The sequence below is a fragment of the Asterias amurensis genome, chromosome 15, assembly GCF_032118995.1.
Source record: "Asterias amurensis chromosome 15, ASM3211899v1".
Lineage (NCBI taxonomy): Eukaryota > Metazoa > Echinodermata > Asteroidea > Forcipulatida > Asteriidae > Asterias > Asterias amurensis.
Genome location: NC_092662.1, coordinates 5939225 through 5962055, shown reverse-complemented (window position 1 = coordinate 5962055; position 22831 = coordinate 5939225). Strand labels below are relative to the sequence as shown.

The following is a 22831-nucleotide window of genomic DNA, read 5'->3' as shown; positions in this document are numbered from 1 at the left end:
CAAAATTTGAAAAAATTCACAAGGCTATAGCCTTGTACACTTTTTCGGCAAAAATCACAAGGCTATATATGCCTTGTACACTTTTTTCGGCAAAGTTCACAAGGCTATAGCCTTGTACACTTTTTTTCGGCAAAGTTCACAGGGCTAGCCTTGTACACTTTTTCGGCAAAGTTCACAAGGCTAGCCTTATACACTTTTTTTCGGCAAAGTTCACAGGGCTAGCCTTGTACACTTTTTCGGCAAAGTTCACAAGGCTATAGCCTTGTACACTTTTTTTCGGCAAAGTTCACAGGGCTAGCCTTGTACACTTTTTCGGCAAAGTTCACAAGGCTATAGCCTTGTACACTTTTTTCGGCAAAGTTCACAAGGCTATAGCCTTGTACACTTTTTTCGGCAAAATTCACAAGGCCTTCGGCAAAGCTCACAAGGCCTTGTAAACTTTTTCGGCAAAATTCACAAGGCTATATAGCCTTGTACACTTTTTCCGCAAAATTTGAAAAATTCACAAGGCTATATAGCCTTGTACTCTTTTTCCGCAAAGTTCACAAGGCTATAGCCTTGTACACTTTTTCGGCAAAGTTCACAAGGCTATAGCCTTGTACACTTTTTCGGCAAAGTTCACAAGGCTATAGCCTTGTACACTTTTTCCGCAAAATTTGAAAAGTTCACACTTTTCCGGCAAAGTTCACATTTTTTTGGGGCAAAGTTTTTCGGCAACATTTGAAAAGTTCACAAGGCTATATACACTAGCCCTGTACACTTTTTTGGCAAAATTTGAAAAGTTCACATTATTTCGGCAAAGTTCTCAAGGCTATAGCCTTGTACACTTTTTCGGCAAAGTTCACAAGGCTATATATAGCCTTGTACCCTTTTTCGGCAAAATTTGAAAAGTTCACACTTTTTCGACAAAGTTCACAAGGCCGTGTACACTTTTCCGGCAATTTGACAAGTATACAAGGCTTTGTGTACTTGCCAAAGTTTGCATGAAAAAGTTTACAAGGCTATAGCCTTTTTTTTTTGGTACTTTTTAAAAAGTTTACCTTGTGTACTTGTCAAATGTACACACGGCACTTTTGTACACTTTTTGCTTGTTTAAATAGGTCATGGAAGTGTAAACGAAGGCTTTAGCCTTGTTCACTTAACAAATTTTGCCTGAAAAAGGGCACATTTTGCGTGCAAAAGTGTATAAGACTATATCCTTATGTACTTTTTGCGTCCTTTTGTCCAAATTTTGTGTACTTGTCAAAAATGTGTACAAGGCCTTGTTCCCTGTGTACATATCAAATTTTGCCTGAACATGTGTACAAGGCTATATATATATACATGTATATAGCCTTGTGTACTTTTGACGTTTCAAGGGGTAAACCTTACCAGAGTTTGCTACATACAACAAGTGTTAGTAAATTCAAGTTATAACATATTCACCTTTAAAGTGCAAGAGGGTACTTCAATACTTTACACAATTTATTTAATATAAAATGTTTCTCGTCCAATGTCAGTGTACGAACATCTAAAAAAAACTTGTAAGGGTATTAAGCAGGTCAGGTTTTTATTTTGTTACAATTATTGAAGGGAATTCTTTAAGGCCTCAAAACTAAATCCTTTTGTAATATTTCAGCCACTCAATTTGTTAAATTACAACCAATAAGCCTTGAATTCCTAATAATATTATCCCATTTACAATTCTTCAAGAAATTGTCAACATACATGTAATACTCAAAATTTGACGTACTTCTCCTGGTTGGAATATACCATAAAGGCTTTCTTAAAGGCAGTGGACACTATTGGTAATTGTCAAAGACTAGCCTTTACAGTTGGTGTATCTCAACATATGCATAAAATAACAACCCTGTGAAAATTTGAGCTCAATCGGTCATCGAAGTTGCGAGATAATAATGAAAGAAAAAAAAACACCCTTGTCACACGAAGTTGTGTGCGTTTAGATGGTTGATTTCGAGACCTCAAGTTCTAAACCTGAGGTCTCGAAATCAAATTCGTGGAAAGTTACTTCTTTCTCTAAAACTATGGCACTTCCGAGGGAGCCGTTTCTCACAATGTTTTATACCATCAACCTCTCCCCATTACTCATCACCAAGAAAGTTTTTATGCTAATAAATATTTTGGGTAATTACCAATAGTGTCCACTGCCTTTAACAGAAATATCGCCAAACAAGTTTACTATAAAAGGGCACTATTGCCAAAGCAGGCCTGTATATGGATTTTATGAACTCTCACCCCGTCAATGCAAGCGCAAGCTTCCTCCGTTTCATATCCATGGAGGGCGCCAGACACCGAGCAGTAACAGTAACAGACTGAGAGTTTGTAATTTCATGCACTACCAAAGGACCGCTTTGATCATGACGATATTTGAACAAAAAAATGGTGTACAATGAAGTTGTGAAACGTTTAACAAAATGAATATTGGAGCAAAACAATATTGTCAATCAGAACCTGTGAAAACTTCAGGAAAGGGTTTCTGTATAAAATATCTGAATAACATTTACCTGTTTCATAACGATCAAATTATGCCAGATTTCCAGGAACCTTGTAGGAGAAGACAAATATCTTTGAATATCATGGCAGGAATCCCTCATTAATAATCATTAACTGATAATATATATGCGTATAATGTGACTCCAAAACACATGATTAATGTATCCCCGGGCAAGTTTTACTTAAAATTGAATAACAAATGAACAAAATTAACATTTTGAACGAAAAATCTTAATAACAGTGCATCACTTTGTTTAAAAAATACATATGGACACTGGAAAAGTCATTAAATACAATCCTGAAGTATAACCTGTTAATCTGTTGATCAAAAAAAACAAAAAATTTCGATTCAAGAAAAGCAAATTTGAGGGAATTCAGGAAGAGTCTAGACTTTAAAAACATTTCATTTCAATAAACCCAAATCCTTTCACCTCAACACATTTTGTTAATTTAAAAATTAGTATTCAATCTCCGAGATTTACATCTTGATAAAAATAAATCGCTGAACAACAATGTGACATTTAAAAATTAAAAATAAATTCTCAACTCATGGTTTGGAGAACAAAAGGATTATACTCAACTGTACTTTGTTCATCATGTTGAAACATTTTATGTGATTTTTAAAATCAGTTTAAAACTAATTTTGAGAGTTGAAAGAAAACATGAAACGATTGTTTCAATTTTGTTTGGTGATTTCAAAATATTCTGAAAACAAATTCTGGCAGTTTTTTGCAGTAGACATAATTAGGCAAGTGTATAAGACTCGAAAGTGACAACCTTATTAAATTGTTTACTGAAAGCGAAAAATACAACTTCTGTTGCCATGGAATTGCCGAGGAAATTAACATTTTGTCAGTCAGTTTTCAAAAACCCTTTAGCCTGTCAATAATTCAATGTGTAAATTTCATCTCGCATGAGAACTACAAAATGTTTACGGAGGATTGTTTGAACTGGCAAAAAATTATCATAAAATCTATACATTTTCAAACGGTTAAAAAATTCAGAATACTTGTTCAGCATTTTGTTTCAGTATAATTAAAGGAACACGTTGGCTTGGATCGGTCGAGTTTGTCCATAAAAAGCATTTGTAACCGTTAATTATTAAATGCATATGATTACAAAGATGTTTTACAAGTAGAATACAATGATCCACACAAGTTTGCCTCGAATTGCGTGGTTTTCCTTTTACTGTGCGAACTAACACGGTCGGCCATTTATGGGAGTAAAAAATTTGACTCCCATAAATGGCCGCCCATGTTAGTTGACAAGGTAAGAGGAAAACCGTGCAATTTCGAGGCATGTTTGTGTGGATCATTGTATTCTACTTTTAAAACATCTTTCTACTTATGCATTTTATAACAAACGGTTACAAACGCTTTTCAAGGACCAACTCGACCGATCCAAGGCAACGTGTTCCTTTAATAAACAATTTACACCAAATTGAATCAATGTTGATGTAAAGACTTTTGTTGTGTACCTACATGCAAGCTACTATTTGTCAATCACTTTTCAAATATGCAGAGTATACATTTGGTAATTGTCAAAGGCCACTAGCCTCACTTTGTGTATCCTAACATATGCATACGCAAACAAACCTGTGAAACTGTGAGCTCAATTTGTAATCAAAGTTGCAAGAAAATAATAAAAAGAAAAAAACCCACTCTTGTTGCATAGAATTGTGTGCTTTCAGATGCCTGAAGAATGCTTCATGCCTAAAGGCTTTCATCATACTGGGTGAAACATGACCTCTTTCTATAAAGCTTCTTCCATTGTTTCTTTTATGTTTTATAATATAAAATATTGTCCAGTTCTATTTACCGAGTTTGTGGAATAATTATCAAAGGTACACTCGGCCTTTAAATTACATAAACTTAACAAATACTTGATCAATATCATCTTGTTCCTGAAATAACTAAATAAATAAAAAATTAAACTTGCACCAACCAATCGCAGACAGCTGCCCTGACTTAAAAAAAAAAACTTTTTTTAAATAAACAAATCACCACAGCACATAAATATCTACAATACCTATTAAAAAGTCTTCCTCAAACCTATTTATACATCTGCGTTTATATGATACAACTGTACATGACATGGACGGAATTACATTCTGAAATAATTTTACTTTATCAACGCTCAGTACAGACTAAATAATAGAGAACGCGCTGTCTGTATGTAACACATCTTGGGATTGGAAAGAAAAATGGATCGTAGTTTGATTTCCAATTTGGACGAAAACAAGATGTTAACAGTAGGGTGACATTTTCGTTAGATAGCCTTAGTGTTGTATACTTGAACTGTCACTCATGTATACAAAATCCTTCACACCCAATCTCCATCATATCTGGTTGAACTTGTACATTCCCACAACTCTAATACTGCTGATGCATACAGGCAACGACTCCGCTTATCAGCTGATCAGACCCAGCTCTCTGTTCCTAGAACTAGACGGAAAGCTGGGGATAGCTCGTTCTCCATGGCTGCCCCTCGCCTATAGAATGAGCTTCCCGCGGGTCTGAGAGAGGCGATCTCGTTGCCTGTATTCAAAAGCCTCCTCAAGACATTTCTGTTCCCCAACCCATCCTAGTTCCTTAAGACATTTCTGTTCCCCAACCCATCCTAGTTTGTTTGTTTTTCTTTTTGTCCTAGTCTCATGTAAGCGCTCTGTTCTCCGTAGACAATATATAAATGCTTCAGATAATTATTATTATGGTTTTGAGGCATTGCATGGTGAGGTATCACTGCCTATCTATTCTAGTATTGAAAGAACTTAATTAGCTGGCAGTTCTTTACATAACTATATTGTAAGTAGTCCTCTGAAGTTTGAAATCTACTTCATGGAAGTAAAATACATAACAAGACAAGTTCTCAAGAACAAATCTACACAGCCAAGTAGCCACTGTGTAATATCGCAAACTGACTATATATTAGAATTTGACTCATCGTAAATCTCTCATCACCCTGTGTTTTGTTACAACGAAACCACCAGACAACTCCTCCGTCATAAATCCAATAAAGAATAATAACCTTAATCCCAGATGTCTATTTATAGCATATACATCAGGTGTGATTGGCTTTACAGTTTCTAATGATACGCTTGGGAAATAAAGACGGAATTAAGGTTCATGATGGAATGGAGTGATCTCTAATCAGTTGACCATCAGTTGATGAGTCTTCAGGGGAATAACTCTTGTGTTTAATGAAGCTTGAACCCGAACAAGACTTAATTTATTTTTTGTGAAGTGGAACAGATGATGTAAAAATCATCTCATAACAAGACTACGGTCTTATAGCCATTGGACCCTTTCGGTTCAGAAAAAAAATAAAAGTTCACAGATTTACAAATAACTTACAGGGTTTACAGAAGGCAATGGTGAAAGACTTCTCTTGAAATATTATTCCATGAAATGCTTTACTTTTTGAGAAAACAGCAAAACAATATAAATTCACGTTAACGAGAATTACGGATTTGTTTTAAACACATGTCATGACACGGCGAAACGCGCGGAAACAAGGGTGGGTTTTTCCGTTGTTTTCTCACGACTCCGATGACCACTTGAGCCTAAATTTTCACAGGTTTGTTATTTGATATAAAAGTTGTGGTACACAAAGTGTGGGCCTTGGACAACACTGTTTACCGAAAGGGTCCAATGGCTTTAAAAGACCCAGGTTTATTGATGGACTAAAAAATCGCTTGAGCTTTGTCGCTTAAGATGTGCGAGTTTCAAACAGTACCATAAACATGATGTACGAAATATGCTTATAAAAGTTCTTATGAGGGATGAATTTTGGGTTCAAGGCACTGTACACATTTGGTAATTGTCAAAGACCAGTGTTCTCACTTGGTGTATCCCATCACAAGCATAAAATAACAAGCCTGTGAAAATTTGGGCTCAATCGGTCATCGAAATTGCGAGAAAATACCCTTGTTGGACGAATTTGTGTGCTTTCAGATAAAATAAAAGACTTCTAGCTAGAAGTCTTTAAATATTTTAGTGATAAATCACCTCTTTCTCAAAAACTATGTAATTTCAGAGGGAGTCGTTTCCCACAATGTTTTATACTATCAACAGCTCTCCAATGATCGTTACCAAGTCAGTTTTTAAGTTAATATTTGTTTTGAGTAATTAGCAAACGTGTACCTTCCTTTTAACCTAAAGTGTCATTCCGATGGTATACACTGTACTCAGTGCTAGCCAAGTCCTACGACAACAAACAAACACAGGTGAGATTTGAACCCATGACCCTGGTAGAATTTCATTCTTATGTTAACATTAATTAGTGACAGGGTTTATAAGTTGCGAAACAAGCCAAGTTTCCCCATTTATTGCTTAGATGTCTGAGCGACTTGTTCTTTATACTTGTGTAACTGTTCAGAAACTGCGAATCGGAAAGATCTATTCTAAATCTGTTAACAATAAAAGAAACAATACCAAGGATGATCAGAGACCTCATGATGCAGATCATTGAGTTTCCTGCAAAGGAAATCACGGTCAAATGGTCTATCTTTGACAGCTTGAAATGTCAAGGTTTTCAGTCCATGATGTTTTGCAATTCTCTACAGCGACTAAGAATTCATCTTGAGATGTGATTATTCATTCTGGCACGTTGTGGTTTTGTGGTCGCTTGTAATTGAGCAATATTGTGAAACTTCAATCTAGTGTTTAAGTTCACTTCATCTATTATAAATAAGTAACTACGTCAGGCTTGCTTGCTTGCTTGCTTGCTTGCTAGCTTGCTTGCTTGCTTGCTTGCTAGCTTGCTTGCTTGCTTGCTTGCTTGCTTGCTTGCTTGCTTGCTTGCTTGCTTGCTTGCTTGCTTGCTAACATGCTTACCTGCTTGCTTGTATGCTTGCGTGATTGGGTGCTCAAAATAGCAATACTGGTTTCAACAAAAAAAGTAGTGAAATTCATGAATGAACAAAGATTTGTTTAACTTATAAGTCGGAGCTGTTTTTAACAATGCTGAAAACATGGAGGTAGAATTCCCTGCTTAAAAAATATTCATCAGGAGGAGATGTGTATCCATCAAGAATGGTCACATTTATGCCCCCCCCCAAGCCCCACCTCTTGCAAATATGAAACCATATGGAGCTAGTTCCATACTGAACAATTTATGCCAAGATCCTCGTATTCATATTGCGGCTACGGCTATTGCTGTGTCTAAGGGAGCTGCTAAGGACATCCTACATGATGATGTAAAGATCAAGCGACAGCCACTTATTCAGACATGACCGGCGACAATCCGTGAGGCTTTGCTCTTAGTGGATGTCAAATCCGCCTCTGAAAGACACATAATAATCTCTTTACTCATTATCCGTGAGTTGACAATCTTGTCTTCTAGATGGATGACCGGGGGAGCATCTGTTTACATTGATTGTGTCTTGCGCGGCTGCTTTCTAATCGATATCTTGCATCTCAGCTACCTGATGTCTTGTAGATACAGGGATGGTGTAACGGAGATGGTTGGTTCATCTTGGGATCATAAACCTGTCTAGGCTTGTACTTTGACGCAACGATTCCTTACATGCCTAGCGTGTTTTCATGTATTCTTTGATTGGTGAGCTCCTTCTGAAGAATCCATGTCGGAAAATTAAGCTCATTATTGCATTGCAAAGACAATTTGTCTCTAGCAACATTACATACACTCTTGGCTGAATCCGATATTCCAAGAAATACAGATTGTGAATTTGTTCTGAATGAGGTGTCATCAGGCTGATATTATAGATTTTTCTTAGTGTACAGTTGATTCTGGTGTCTCTCAACATTTGAAGGCATGAAGATGTTGTTTATTAATCAAAACAGGAGATCTGAAGAAATTGCGTACAAGCTACTGCCCTCCATACGACTATCAGATGACAACACACAGAAGAAACTGCGGAAGGCTTGATACAAATCCATGGTTATGGGAACTTGATGCTCAGCTGATGTGGACTGTACTAGCAGGGCTGTTTTATTTTGATGATTTTAGATGACTCCATGCAGTTTTGTTGATCAATATTCAAACGTATTCTCTTGGAGTAACTTTCAGATGAAGCAAACACAAATCTTGAAGTACGAAATCTTGGATACAGGCTGCAACTATCTTTTTTATTAAGTCTTAAGATCAAAGGACAAAGATTTGCGTAAGACTGGTTGAAATTACAAAACGTCTGGTCATGTTTTCTTCTTCGTATAGTTTGCTGGCCAACTAGGGCAATCAGTCTTTCAATACTGTACATCTGACAACAGATGTGATATATAATATAGAAAGTCTTGTGCCCAGACTCCACACAGTGCTAGAGTCATGGGGGAAGCCATGGGCTATGTTACATCATCATCCTCAGGAAGCTCAACCCCCTGTAAGAATAAAGAGAAAAAAAACAGAAATATTATTTTAACATTATTCTCTTCGGAATCAAACACCTTAGATCAAAATATTCAAGAATAAAACAAACTTGACATTTCTTTCCAAAAATTAACATTTTCATGGCTTTGACTTATAGAAAACCTTCACTAGACCTCAGGGGACTAGAAATAGATTCTGTGAGAAAAAAAGTTTTGTACTTGCTGAACTTTAAAGGCAGTGGACACTATTGGTAATTCCTCAAAATATTTATTATCATAAAACCTTACTTGATACAAGTAATGAGGAGAGGTTGATGGTATAAAACATGGTGAGAAACGGCTCCCTCTGAAGTAATGTAGTTTTCGAGAACGAAGTAGTTTGCACAAATTAGAATTCGGGACCTCAAGTTTGAATTTGAGGTCTTGAAATCAAGCATCTGAAAGCACACAACTTTGTGTGGCAAGGGTGTTTTTTCTTTCATTATTATCTCGCAACTTTGACGACCAATGAGCTCAAATTCTCACAGCTTTGTTATTTTATGCATATGTTTAGACACACCAACTGTGAAGACTAGTCTTTGACAATTACCAATAGTGTCCAGTACCTTTAAAAAGCCAGAGGTTTTGAATTAAATAAGGTCTTATAACTATTTGTAGAAAAGACTTCAGTCGTGGGTTTCCTGGCTTCTGAACCACAGGATTATTGGCTGTTGCTCCAGTGGTTATTTTAAGCCCTGCTTTGTGTTGCGCCGAGTTCTATGAATAAACTATGTCGAAATTCACTTTAATACGCTCGTACGAGAAGCTTCTTTGAATGTTGAAGTAAATCAGGGCTTGTAAAGTGTATGTTGGATGTTTGCTTAGAAAAGGAGAATGAAAGGTTTGCTGATTATAATATTACAAAATTTGGATACACAAGCGCCGACGACGTTGCATGGTTCTTTTGATGTTATCTTTTGATGTACTGGTATGTAGAGATGACTTTGAAATCAGATTAAAGTATCATGCTTGTCTTTTAGATTTTTTTTGTCAAGCTTAAAGATTAACTATGTAAGCTGACCTATTTAATTTTAATTGCTTGTATGTAGTCTTTGAGAAAAACTCTGGCTTTGTTTGAATTTGATAGTTGCGGCTGTGGCTTCAGATGTTGCTTGAAAGTAGAGTAACTAAGGCATCCTATATGCTTCAATGCATGTTGATGTCATGATCTAGCCAAAGCCGAAGCTACTACTACAGCGGCTAGTAGGGACCAAAGATGAGTAAATGACGACTATTTGCATCTATACCATGGGTCTTCTTAATTGGTAAACAGTTTGCAACAGCTATTCCTTGTTTCAATTTACAATGTAATTTAGCACGTAGGCCCTTCGCATTGAACTGGGCCCAATTTCATAGAGCTACTAAGCACACAAATTTGCTTAGCATGAAATTTCTCCCTTGATAAAAACAGGATTACCAACAAATTTGCATTTGTTGCATATTGCCTGTTTACTTGTATTCGGCTGTTGTTTGCTTATCTACAAAATCACATGGAAATTTGGTTGGTAATCCTGTTTTTATCAAGGAAGAACATGCTAAGCAATTTTTTGTGCTTAGCAGCTCTATGAAATTGGGCCCATGATGCATGCTGACAGGCCTTCTGAAAAACACATAAATGGCGGCATCGGTTTCATTTCTCCACATTTTTCTTATCACAAACATTTCTTTTGCCTGTTTAAGTATCTGGGACTCACCTACTCTGTGTTTCAAGCATGACCTGTTTTCCTAGTTGTATATTGTATATTCTACTCATAATTTAATATATTGGAGTGCTATACAGAGTCTCTCAACCGACAAAACTGATTTGGTTATTCTTTCTAGCCTCACCTCGGACTGAAAATATTTGTAGATAACAAATATTGAAGAGGGTTGAGAAATCAACTTCTCCTTGAAGTATTTTCATAGTGTGTAATTTCATCCTTGGGTGTAGTCAGTCTTTAAGAAATAAATCTTGCAATCCCTTTTAGTCCTTGCTCGCCGATAAATTGCCCACCAAGATTAAATTATCGAATAAAATGAAGAAATTCTTGAGGACAGGGGATGGTTTTACACAGTATACATACAATCAGATTTCTAGATTTTTTTTTGAATTATTTTTTTAAGATCACTTAAAAACATATTGCTCAACTATTTGTGCATCAGAGATGAAATGCTTTGAAAATAAGATTGGGACAAAGTAAAGCATTTTTTTTCCCATTAAAAATGGAATGACAACATGTCTGGAATCTATTTAAAAACAAAAATGCATTGTCAGGAAAGGGAATAAGTTCATATTGATAGCTTTATTTAAAATGTAATACAAAAAACAACAATAAAACTGATGAAGTATTTGTCATCTATTTTATGATTTTGTTCTGTATGACTGCGGAGGACAGCAAAGAGAAGCAATTTGTCATTTTAATATTTTAACCCAAACAAATATCACTGAACAAAAAAATATGTGACGCTGGTATGAAAAATAAACAACAAGAAACTGACCTTTTGTGTTTACAGAAAGTGTTTTTTTGTTGATGATTGTTTGAGAGAAGGGTTTGTTAAGATGAAAAATTCAAATCGATCTATTTTTCGGGGTGAGAGATTCTTCATGTTGCATCTTGGGCAATTTGTTTTTCATCTTTCCTGTGTGTGTTTTTGTTTTTTGTATGTTTTTTTAAGTTATAAAATTTGCGTGTATATTTTATTTTATGTTTTAAAAATTTAATGCTTGCACATAAGCGGGGAATCGTGATCGTAAGCGCAGAATTGGGCAGTAACCAGAGCCATGAAATTGGGCCAAGATGGCAACAACACTCTGGAGAATTGGTTCTGAAATGACCTTAAACGGGATTGGTTCTGAGTTGACCTTAAACAGGATTGGTTCTGAGATGACCTTAAACAGGATTGGTTCTGAGATGACCTTTCAATGACCTTTCAGATTGCATCTTATCTTATTACACTGACTCAATAATGTACTTTTGGATAACCTTGGGAGCACTCCTGCTTAGAATTATCTCATCGTTAAATGATCGTAAAATATTCCCAGGGAATACGCACATAAACTCCAAACCAAATCCCAATCCAACCACTCACCCTTTCGATTTTCTCATCTAAAAGCTTGAAGAACTCCATTTGACTCTGCGAGATCGCTCTACAAGTACAAGAAAAAAGGAAACACACAGATATCAAAGTATTGAATGATACGTCAGAAAATTCATCAAATCATCCATGCGTCTTGATGCGCCGTTTGAGAAGATGACACTCTCTCAAAACTCCTCGACCCCACAAGGGTGTAGACAAAACTCCACTTTAAAGGAACATGTTGCCTTGGATCGGTCGAGTTTGGTCTTTGAAAAGGGCTATGAACTGTTTGTTATAAAATCGGTATGGTTAGAAAGATGTTGTAAAAGTAGAATACAATGATCTACACAAATATGCCTCGAAATTGCATGGTGTTCGTTTTACCTCGTCGACAAACATGGTCGGCCATTTATGGGGGTCAAAAATTTGACTCCCATAAATGGCCGACCGTTTTAGTTTGCGACGTAAAATGAAACCGTGCAGTTTTGAGTGATACTTGTGTGGATCATTATATTCTACATTTAAAAGATCTTTCTAACCATATGCATTTCATGACAAATGGTTTCAAACGCTTTTCATAGACCAACTCATCCGATCCAAGGCAACAGGGTCCTTTAAGATCTAACAATCCACGAGCAGGTGACAGTAACTCTCAAGACAGTTTTTCAATGACTTAAAGCGTTAGAAATGACTCTAATCCGCATCAATTTTATAAATGTCTGATTGGTGAATCTCTTGGGACCACCTGAAGCCAGTCTACACGATTCCTGTGAAACGTTTGATGACTTTCTGACGACAACGTTTGTTAATAAAGTCCCGAGTGACTTCTTCATTTCTAATCTTGGATCAGACTTGAGATTTAGAGTCAATAACCTTCCTATGTGTTCAAATACACCTTGGAATATAGGAAGGTCTGACATCGGTTCGGAGAAACACGACAGACCAGGCTGCAATTTCATAGAGCTGCTAAAGCAGACAATATTGCTTAAAATTGTTGTGCCTTCAAGAAAAACTCTCCTAGGGTCGAAATGTCAGGCCATTAACTATTTTAATACAAAAATTGTTTGTGTTTATCATCTCCCCATAAATATTAAGCGAACTTACTTATTTGGAGCTAACGGTCCCGAAATTGGCGTTTCTTTCCTTTGTAGTTTACGATTACCTAAGTCCTTCTGTAAATAACACAGAGAATATGCAAATAAATTAGTAAATAGAAAACAGTTGACAACAAACAACTGTTTCCATTGGCTGATAAGTTTCAGGAAGCAAAATGACAACTTGCAAACGGATTCAAATTTAATGTACATTAAAGGGTCTATGTAACTTTTGTAGGAAAAAAAAAAAAAATGTCCACAGATTTACACTAAACTTACACAGTTTGAAGATAATGATAGTAGAAAGCTTCCCTGAAAATACTACGTGCTGAGAAGCTGTAGTTTTGGGGAAATGAGTAAAACAATGTAATAAAAATAATTTTCGTCTCATCTGACGAAAATTATTTTAATCATTTACAAACATATTTTCATGACATTGTTTTACTCAATTCTCAAAAAGTACAGCACCTCAGTAAGTAAGATTTGAAGGGAAGCTTTCCACTATCATTATCTTCAAACCCTGTAAGTTTAATGTAAATCTATGGACATTTTGAAAAAGTACCCAAATCATTTAAGCTTGGGCGATATCGATTTATTTTATTCACGATATATCGCCGACAATATATCGCGATATTCGATATAAACACGATTAATTAAATTTGACATCATCAGTCTTTAAAGTCCAAGTGAAAGTTGTAGAAGAGACAGTCACAGCATAAGAGAGGTGTTCTAATGACCTATTATTCTGGTTTTACTCCAAACCTATGGGGTGCAAGATGTCTCAGCTAGCAAATACATCGCGATATTTAATCGATATTGCAATATATCGCGATTATCGAGATATATCGCGATATATCGATATTTTGATTAAAACCAAATCCATCCGATATCGAAATCGTTTCCAAATTAATATCGCGATATTCGGTAATATCGTGATATCGCCCAAGCTTAATGTACATTGTAGATCACAAAATAAGGCCGAAGATTTCAATTCTAGGTGCATAGTATTAAGTTCTTGAAATATTTAAGGAAACCTATTAATTTAACAGCTCGACTAATGCCAGTTTGGAGAGGTTTATCTTGGGCATTTCATAGAGTGTTTCCTTGCGAATTGGTTGTCTATATTGAGCACAGAAGTTCTTACCTCCTGATGCTAACCTGTATAACTACATGTATACGTCCCCTAATGGAGAACTGTTATCACATTTGGGCTGGCGCTTCTGCCCGTCACTTATCTTTATTAGATAGGCTGCAGACTGCAGAAGCGTATTGTTAATCTTGTTGGTGAAGTGTTGGGATCAACGTTACAGCCTCTTTGACACCCTTGGTCTGTAGCCAGAGTTTTTTCTCACATATATTTTCATAATAACTGTGCCACCAGTGTGTCTGACCTGGTTCCTCCTATGGAGGTGTTTGAGCGTGAAATCAGGCTCTCTGCTTGTTCTAACCCATAAACTCTTGGATGTAGAACAAAAAGCCACTCCAAAAACTTAATTTTTTTATTTTCATTCCAGTTGTGAAGCAAAGGATTCCCAGAAAAGTGAACTAAATTTTCTTTTTTATATTATGGTAAGGTATGGATTGAAAACTGAATCCATAAAGTGCCCCCGGCAGGATTTGAACCAGGGTTTTAGAGGTAAAAGGCGAGAAAAAGAAACCACTGAATGCCGACTCAACCACTATGCGGCTGTATTCCACGAACTGTATTCTTTGGAACTCCTTGCCTGGTGCATGTTTCAAATCAAATCGTACCTTCAGCTCCCCTAGTTCTTTTCATTTCATCTTAAATATTTTCTTCTTGTAGCCCCTAACCAAGAGTGGCTTTTACCCTTGTTCCGCGTGAACTTGCATTAAGAGATTGTGCCCCTTATATTTTTTTTAATTTGATAATCGCAAGCAATGAATTCTTCAAACTAAAAAAAAAGAAATAACACAGCGTTCTTTTCTTATTACATGAATATCTTTTGATCACAGGCAAAACACTGTTAATGTAAAAAGCACAAACATGAACAAATTAACCCAATTTTCATTTGCGAAAAAGACAAAAACATTACGAAGGTTTCTGCCCACATGCAGCCCAGAAATGTTTAAAAAGCTGTCACGGAATTTACGTTTTAATTTTGCAGAATGACGTCAGTGTTTTAAACTAATTTCAATTGATTTGTGTCAGGCAAAATAAAACCTTGACTTTATTTTTTTAATGAAGCTTTCAAGTCTGGATCGTCCTTAGATTTGAATGGGGGGGGGGTTGGAAGACCCACATCCATCCAGCGCCTAGCGATCAAAGCACGATTTATTTATAGCACTGCGATAAACATACGCTCAACTTGGACGCAATTATTTCAATTTCAGAAGGCCGTCTGTCCTAATTGCATTGGATTTTAAAGCATCTATTCACCAAGCACCAAAGACCATTTATAAGAATTTATTTTCATTGATCGTCACTAAAGCAAGTCGGACATTCCTCTAGAACTCAGTTTATTTGTTTAAAAAGAAGATGTAGGTCACATGTGTGAAGAGGGCACAAAAATTTCATTAGGCTTTGGGAAATAAGTTTATTTGGTTCTAAATTTCTGATGTAGCCCTTAAGGCATTTTGGTTCACTCTGTATTGTGTTTATTCCTTGCCTCGGGATAATGTACCTCTATATATAGGTTGTAGCACAACAAGATTCGATAAAACAAGTTTTTTTTGTTTTACTGTTGACGTATTGTCTTAAGCAAAGCTTACCACGAAAAGTTTTGCTGATATAACCCAAATCAGAAAAATGCTTAAAGACAGTGGACACTATTGGTAACTGTCAAACACTAGTCTTCAAAGTTGGTGTATCTCAACATATGCATAAAATAACAAGCCTTTGAAAATTTGAGCTCAATCGGTCGTCGAAGTTGCTGAATAATAATGAAAGAAAAAACACCCTTGTCACACGAAGTTGTGTGCTTTTAGATGGTTGATTTCCAGACCTCAAATTCTAAACTTGCGGTCTTGAAATTAATTTCGATGAAAATTACTTCTTTCTCGAAAACTACGTCACTTCTGAGGGAGCTGTTTCTCACATTGTTTTAAACTATCAACCTCTCCCCATTACTCGTAATCAAGAAAGGTTTTATGATGATAATTTTTTTGAGGTAATAACCAATAGTGTCCACTGCCTTTAAATCTGCTAAGCCAAATTAAAGAGAGAAAAAGCAATCTACTTTTCACATAATTATACTATACCTTTCATTGAAGAAGGTCCGGTTTGGATCAAAAGCTTAGCCCATCTACCCTATATTCCTTATACTTTTCATTCATTTATTTATTTATTTTTTTTTTTTTTCTCTTGATGTGGAGTTATATTACTCCGTTTATTCAACATTCATCAGCAAAGGCATACATCAAATAAAAACACTATCAAAAGACACTCCAGTAAATACTTCTAATATATAACAGGCACAGTAAGTAACAGAAGCTCAGAAAATAACAATAATAATAACAATAAACAAAATAATTAAATAGTTAAATGAATACCTCTATTATATATACAAATATCTACAATTTAGCGTGACTCGGGAATCACGTGGTTCGGGAAAAAAACAATACTGACAACAACAAAAACAAAAATTAGAAAAACATAATACATATGGGACAAAGGAAAATAACTTGGCCCTTGATAAAACAGGCAATTAGTAATTAAAACTGACTTCGTCCTTAGTGGTGAAACACAAAGCATTGTTCCTCGTATAGCAATTTTCGAATGATTCTGGTTTTAACCTGTTCTTTTCCATTCGAAGAAAATATTTCAAAGATAACTTTAACTGTGAGATGATGTCGATTTCTGCTGGTCTTGAATAACTATTAAACACCTTTTTGCATCGAATATTCCAGATCAGCCTAAGCAATTTAGCAACAACGATGGCCTGAACCGGTTTTAGAGCATATCCAAGAATTTATTTATTTATTTATTTATTTATTTATTTATTTATTTATTTATTTATTTTATTACAAGTTTGCCCCCAAACAAGAAAAAAGGCCACTTTTGGTACAGGGACAGCAAGAAGCAAGTATTGAAATTAACTCAGGGGAGCTCTTGAAACAGTCTAAATTATAGGATGGGGGAAACATGCACCAGACAAGGAGTGCCATAGAGATGCAGTCCTTCGCTATAAGTTTATAACCTTAGTAACTTAGTGAAACCAAAGTGAGAACACACACACATAGATTTCCATATTCTTTTTGAAAAACTCACCGAGGCATTAAGCTCTGAAGGTAGTTTGTTGATATCTTCCTTTGAGGTTTGTTCACCGGTGTGACCACCCGTCTGCCCACCGGTCTGTCCACCGTTCTGGCTGTTGTAGGTCTCGGGGGTCTTTCTACCATTTTCAGAACTTGACTTCGGACTTCTGACCCCTGCGGAAGGAACAGAATTTTGTATGAGCTTAAAATTTTAAGTACTACAATCAATGGGATAATGGGATAAACGCAATGAATATAAAGAAAACACGGGCAGGGATTTATTTATTTTGATTTCACACAACTAGAATGAGATTTGAACCTGTAACCTCCTGATTGATGTGCCGGCTCTATACCAGCTGAGCTATCCAGCCCAGTATGGTGATTTCTCTTTTTTTTTGGACAAATTTGTGAACATTTTTGCTATCGAAGTTGCAATAAATTATGAAAGAAAAAACACCTTTGTTGCAAAAATTTGTTTGCTTTTGGATGCCAAAAAGGCTTCAGGCCTGAAGTCTTTTGTCAGATTCAAATATTTAGATGGAAAATTACCTCTTTCTCAAAAACTATGTTACTTCAGAGGGAGCTGTTTTACACAATGTGTTATACTACTTTGAGTAATAACCAACAGTGTCCACTGCCTCTAAATGTATACAGAACCTGAATGCATTCTATCAATCAACACATCACACGCTGCTGAATGCTGATTGAAACGAACATCTCAATTTCACATATTAGGAATTTTCAATCGCTCCCAAAATCACAACCAATCAGGTACTCCTTCTTTACAAAAGAAACTAAAATATTCAAGAATAAACAAATCTAAATAATGGCAAAAACTGTAGGCCATTTACAAAAAAATACTTAAATATTCAACAATAAAAAAATCTACCGATAGATGATGGCAAAACCTGTAATATGTTTACAATTGTATTTTTTAAATATTCAAGAACAAACAAATCTAAACAATGGCAAAAACTGTAAACCATTTACAAAAACAGATTAAATATTCAAAAATAAATTTGTTTAAAGACAATGGACACGTTTGGTAATTGTCAAAGACCAGTCTTCTCACTTGGTGTGACCCAACATAAGCATAAAATAACAAGCCTGTGAAAGTTTGGGCTCAATTGGTCATTGAATTTGCAAGAAAATTATAAAAGAAAAAACACCCTTGTTGGACGAATTTGTGTGCTTTCAGATAGGCATAAAGTCTTTTAATATTTTAGTGAGAAATTACCTCTTTCTCAAAAACTATGTTACCTCAGAGGGAGTCATTTCCCACAATGTTTGGCAAAAACTGTAGTCTATTTAGAATTACATGTACCCCCATCAAATAATAAACTGGTATTTGTATCATCTAATCTTTTGTTCATGAGGTTATTTCGTAAATGCCAACATGGAAATTGTCGTGATGCAAGAAAGAGGAAGGTTAAATTATAGGACATGATAAGATTCTCAAGATGGTTGGGAGCTCTAATAAGATTATCAAAAGCATGCCTTGACAATAGAGCAGCAATATTGTAATAAGATTAACTGTCCCTCACATTGGACTACTTGTCAATTCTGAATATTTTATTTTTCCATCTTCATCTAAAGATTTTGTTGTCGACGTTTGAGGTTTCGGACCTGCGCTTGGATGTCGTTCATATCTAATTGAGATTTTGATGTCACTCTGTGAACTTGAAACATATTGACTTAAAGACACTGGATACCTTTGTATTTGTCAAAGACCAGTCTTCTCACTTGGTGTAAGCCTGTGAAAATTTGGACTCTATTGGTCATTGGAGTTGCAAGAAAAGGATGAAAAACCCGACCCTGTTGGACGAATTTGTGTGCTTTCAGATAGGCATATAGGACTTCTAGCTAGATCTCTTTTAATATTTTAGTGAGAAATTACCTCTTTCTCAAAAACTACGTTACTTCAGAGGGAGTCGTTTCCCAGTTATTATATTTGTTTTGAGTAATTACCAAACGTGTACCTTCCTTTTAAGGAATGCAGTTCTGTGTAGATTTTTAGTTGTAGAATTGTAAAAATGGAGGAAAATACCTTAAAATACTGTCATTTTGAGTAGGGGCCTTGGCTAAAGGTCAAGAAGGTTGCTCATCGGTCACCTCTTTAGAGAAGCGCATACATCGCTGTGCGCTTTCCTTTGTTACATCACGTTTTTATCTCTAAGATGGTTGTCTGATGACGCGAATGCATTCAAGGTTTAAATAATTATATTTGACCATAATAGAGTGGGTTTTTTTTAGATTTCTGAAGCAGAAATGTATTTCAGCTAAATTTTTAAAGCTACTTTTCTTATTAATGTAGGAAGGAGTCCCTTTGGTAGTGAAACAGTGATGTTGTATAGATATATTGTACTTTATTTTTGTTGTATAAATTTGTGCCTGTACAGCGCCATGAGCGTCATGCCTGACGGACCTGAGCGGTCTAGAAGAGGCCACTACTATTATTATTATTATTATTATTATTATTATTTATCTCTCTCTTACCTGTATCTTTATCTTTCCTGAGAATATCCACATTATTCCTGCCCTTGTCAGGAGTTGGATGCTCCTGTGGCACTGTCTTTGTTGCTGAGCATCCCATGTCTCAGTTGATGGCCTCGATAAGCTTGTTGATGTGCTTCCTGGTCCAAGTAAGGTATCCGAATGGCTTCATCAGGGCCTCTTAAAATTCTTTCTGCTTGGGAAATCTTTGCAGTAACCTAATACAACAAGAAACACAAATTAGGAACTGTCACATATATAGACATTTAAAAAGTCTATAAGATGAGCAATAGTCTCCCAGTTGTTTCACTAGTCAATGCTTTATACTTAATTGGATGTTTGTCAACACTGAACTAGCCAGGAGCCAGACCACTATGAGAGAAATAAAGGATACTATTTATGATACAAACTTCACAGAAAAACTACAAGGCAAAGAAAGGAAAATGCACCAAAAGGACAAAAAAGGGGAACATGGAAACATAAATGACACAAGCAATTAACCAGGGGCAACAGACAAAGCAATGGGCTGTCCAGGAGAAAAAAATAGGTGAAATTTTAGGTTGAACCTTGAAGTCAATGCAAGGGATGCGATGGACAGGGCTAAGTGGAGGAGAGCCATATAGAGGGAACAGGCCAACCCAGAACAGACTGGACAACAACCTCAAAATTGACATATTATAAAAGAGGTGCGTCACCTAAAACAGCAACAGTGATTATCACCACAAGAACACACATGCCGACACACAAACAACAATCAGCGAACAGAAAAGAATTAAAAACAAACAGACACAAAATGGGAATCCTGGACAAAGCAAATTCGGTTTAAGCTATAATTTTCCTTTTTAAAGGCAAAAAAAGGGGGTTGTTACAATATTTTATCAGAGTAGAAGATTGTATGAATCAAGTTGCAAACGGCATTTTTAAATACGCCACTCAGAGATTGCTTGCTACATTATTAATAATTCTCTTTGTACGAAGCTAGTTCAGATTAATTTAAACAAAGCATAACCAGGCTAAGTCTTTTTGGTCGAAAACAGAATAATCCACAGTTTGGTTCCTTTTTAAAACTTTACAAGGTCATCTTTTTTAATGCACCAGTTAAAATTTCACCGCGATAGGATTGGGAATAAAACAAAAGGTAATTCATTTCTTTTGAAATTACCCTCATGTATGGACCTGTCAATTGAACAGCATTAGCGCAACCAACAACAAAAATGTAGAAAAGAAGACACTTTAAATTTAACCTCCTTAAATTTTAACTCCTTAAAATCTATATTTCTTGATTAAATATTTGATGACTTATCTCAGTCTGGTTTCCAACCCTCATTTTATTAGCTGAACACTTGAAAAAAAGAGGGGTACCAGTTCGAATTTGTGCATATCATTTCTCCATACCTATCAATGATGCCGTAAGAAAAGTAACAGCGTCGTTCAAGTTTAGTTGCTTTGCTGACTTTGATCACATCAGAAGATAAATTTGTAGCATCTACTATTTGTAAACAAACTTGCAGAACAACTCTTTGTACAAACTTGACGATCAAACTTTCCAGTTCACATCAGAAATGACAAAATGTCAAAACAAAAACTATGCTACTTTCTTGATTGTGTTTGTTTTTTGCACAAACACAGATTCCGCTTGCCCCAGTGACTGGGTCAAGTTTGGTTCATCCTGCTACTTATTTCATGACATCCGATCTACATGGATCGAGGCAAAAACCCACTGCCAAGAAAGAGCTGGAGACCTTCTTCAGATTGAATCTTCAGAAGAAAATGACTTCATCAAGGCTGAGATGAGTTCACATCGTATGTACGGTGCATGGATTGACTGCAATGCTATAGACACAGATGGTCTCTGCTATACCGCTGATCACACACTTACATCTTATGAGAGCTGGACCACAGGAAATCCCACTAATAACGAGGGAAACTGTGCAATGGTACACAATGGTTACTGGTACTCTACAGTTTGTACCAAAGTGAAGGATGTCCTCTGTGAGATGAACATCATCCAACCACAAGCCAAACCTACAAAGTCAACCCCACTAATAGCATGCTATGTTCTTGATGATAGCGGCCGCCTACATGTACCACTCTAAGAGAGTAACATTCTCTAGACAAACCCATGGAGGAAGGACACGAATCATCACATGAATAATCATCTTTTAATTGTAAAACCCTCCTCACAAAATCTCAAATAGCGTCACACCTTCATTTATTAAGACATTAGAAACAGTCTTTGAAACATCACCTTCAGTTACAGCGTCATGCTTTGGTTGCCATAATCAAAGCCACCTACCGATATGTGCATCTAACACAAGACAAACCATCTAAGCCACTGATAAGAAACTACAAGTTAAGTAGCGCATTTATTTTTGATCTGCCACCTCTATCTGAAGACGATGAACACGAATGGAGCATTGAAAAAACTGTCTCTGTAAAGCCTGGTTCATACTTCCTGCGAATGCGATACGAATGTTGACGTCACAAATTCGCAACAAATTCTTCGCAGCAGTTCAACTTTGCTCAACTTACTTGCGAATATCGCTGCGAAAGGAGGGTTATGACGTCACATTCACTGTAAATTCGCTTCGCATTCGCCATTGGAGGAAGTATGAACCGGGCTTTAGACTGTCTGTGACTTTTACTTCTAGTAAAGAGTGCCCTTTATAAAGTGTGCAGTTTAATACAAAATCTTTGCTTTGAGACCAAGACTGTGACCAGGACCTAGTCTTCACAGTCAAGACCTGGAAACAGGCGACAATCAGTCCATAAACAAATGACCTTCAGTTTCCCAGACAATTCAAAGACCCAGTGGTGTGCGACAAATGAGTTATCATATACCCAACTTTCTGAGAACAAGCTTAATTGCTTTTTTTATGAGAAATTTCCCAATATAGCGATCAGATCAAAGACAAGTAATTGGTCTGGTTACTTCCCCCTTTGCTTGCTTTATATTGCCAATGAAGAGCTATTTTCAGAGCTGTGCAGTTTGTAAGAACATCAATTCACAACCAGCAAAGCTTGTCCAGACAAAAGGCGTAGTTTAGAGGACAGAGAACAAAGCTTTGTGATTTTAAATCTTGAAGGGACTTGAAAGTGTGTTTTTGCCTGATT

The 22831-nt window shown here is 36.2% G+C and overlaps 2 protein-coding genes across 3 annotated transcripts in view; one reads left to right on the top strand and one right to left on the bottom strand.

Moving 5' to 3' along the window:
- Window positions 1-1446: 1446 nt before the first annotated feature.
- Window positions 1447-22831, bottom strand: part of LOC139948130 (uncharacterized) — a 47251-nt gene continuing 25866 nt past the window's right edge. For both annotated transcript variants that reach the window (XM_071946168.1, XM_071946169.1), the window contains exons 3-7: window positions 19721-19935; window positions 17238-17398; window positions 13020-13087; window positions 11928-11985; window positions 1447-8831 (exon numbers count right to left, since the gene is read on the bottom strand). In XM_071946168.1, the coding sequence (XP_071802269.1) occupies window positions 8796-8831; window positions 11928-11985; window positions 13020-13087; window positions 17238-17398; window positions 19721-19817 (420 nt within the window). In that variant the 5' untranslated portion in view covers window positions 19818-19935 and the 3' untranslated portion in view covers window positions 1447-8795. The remainder of the gene's footprint in view (window positions 8832-11927; window positions 11986-13019; window positions 13088-17237; window positions 17399-19720; window positions 19936-22831) is intronic.
- On the top strand, window positions 20201-21813 carry LOC139948385 (C-type lectin domain family 7 member A-like). Its single transcript, XM_071946526.1, has 2 exons — window positions 20201-20264; window positions 21347-21813. Exons 1-2 carry the CDS (start codon window positions 20201-20203, stop codon window positions 21811-21813), a joined length of 531 nt encoding a protein of 176 aa, XP_071802627.1.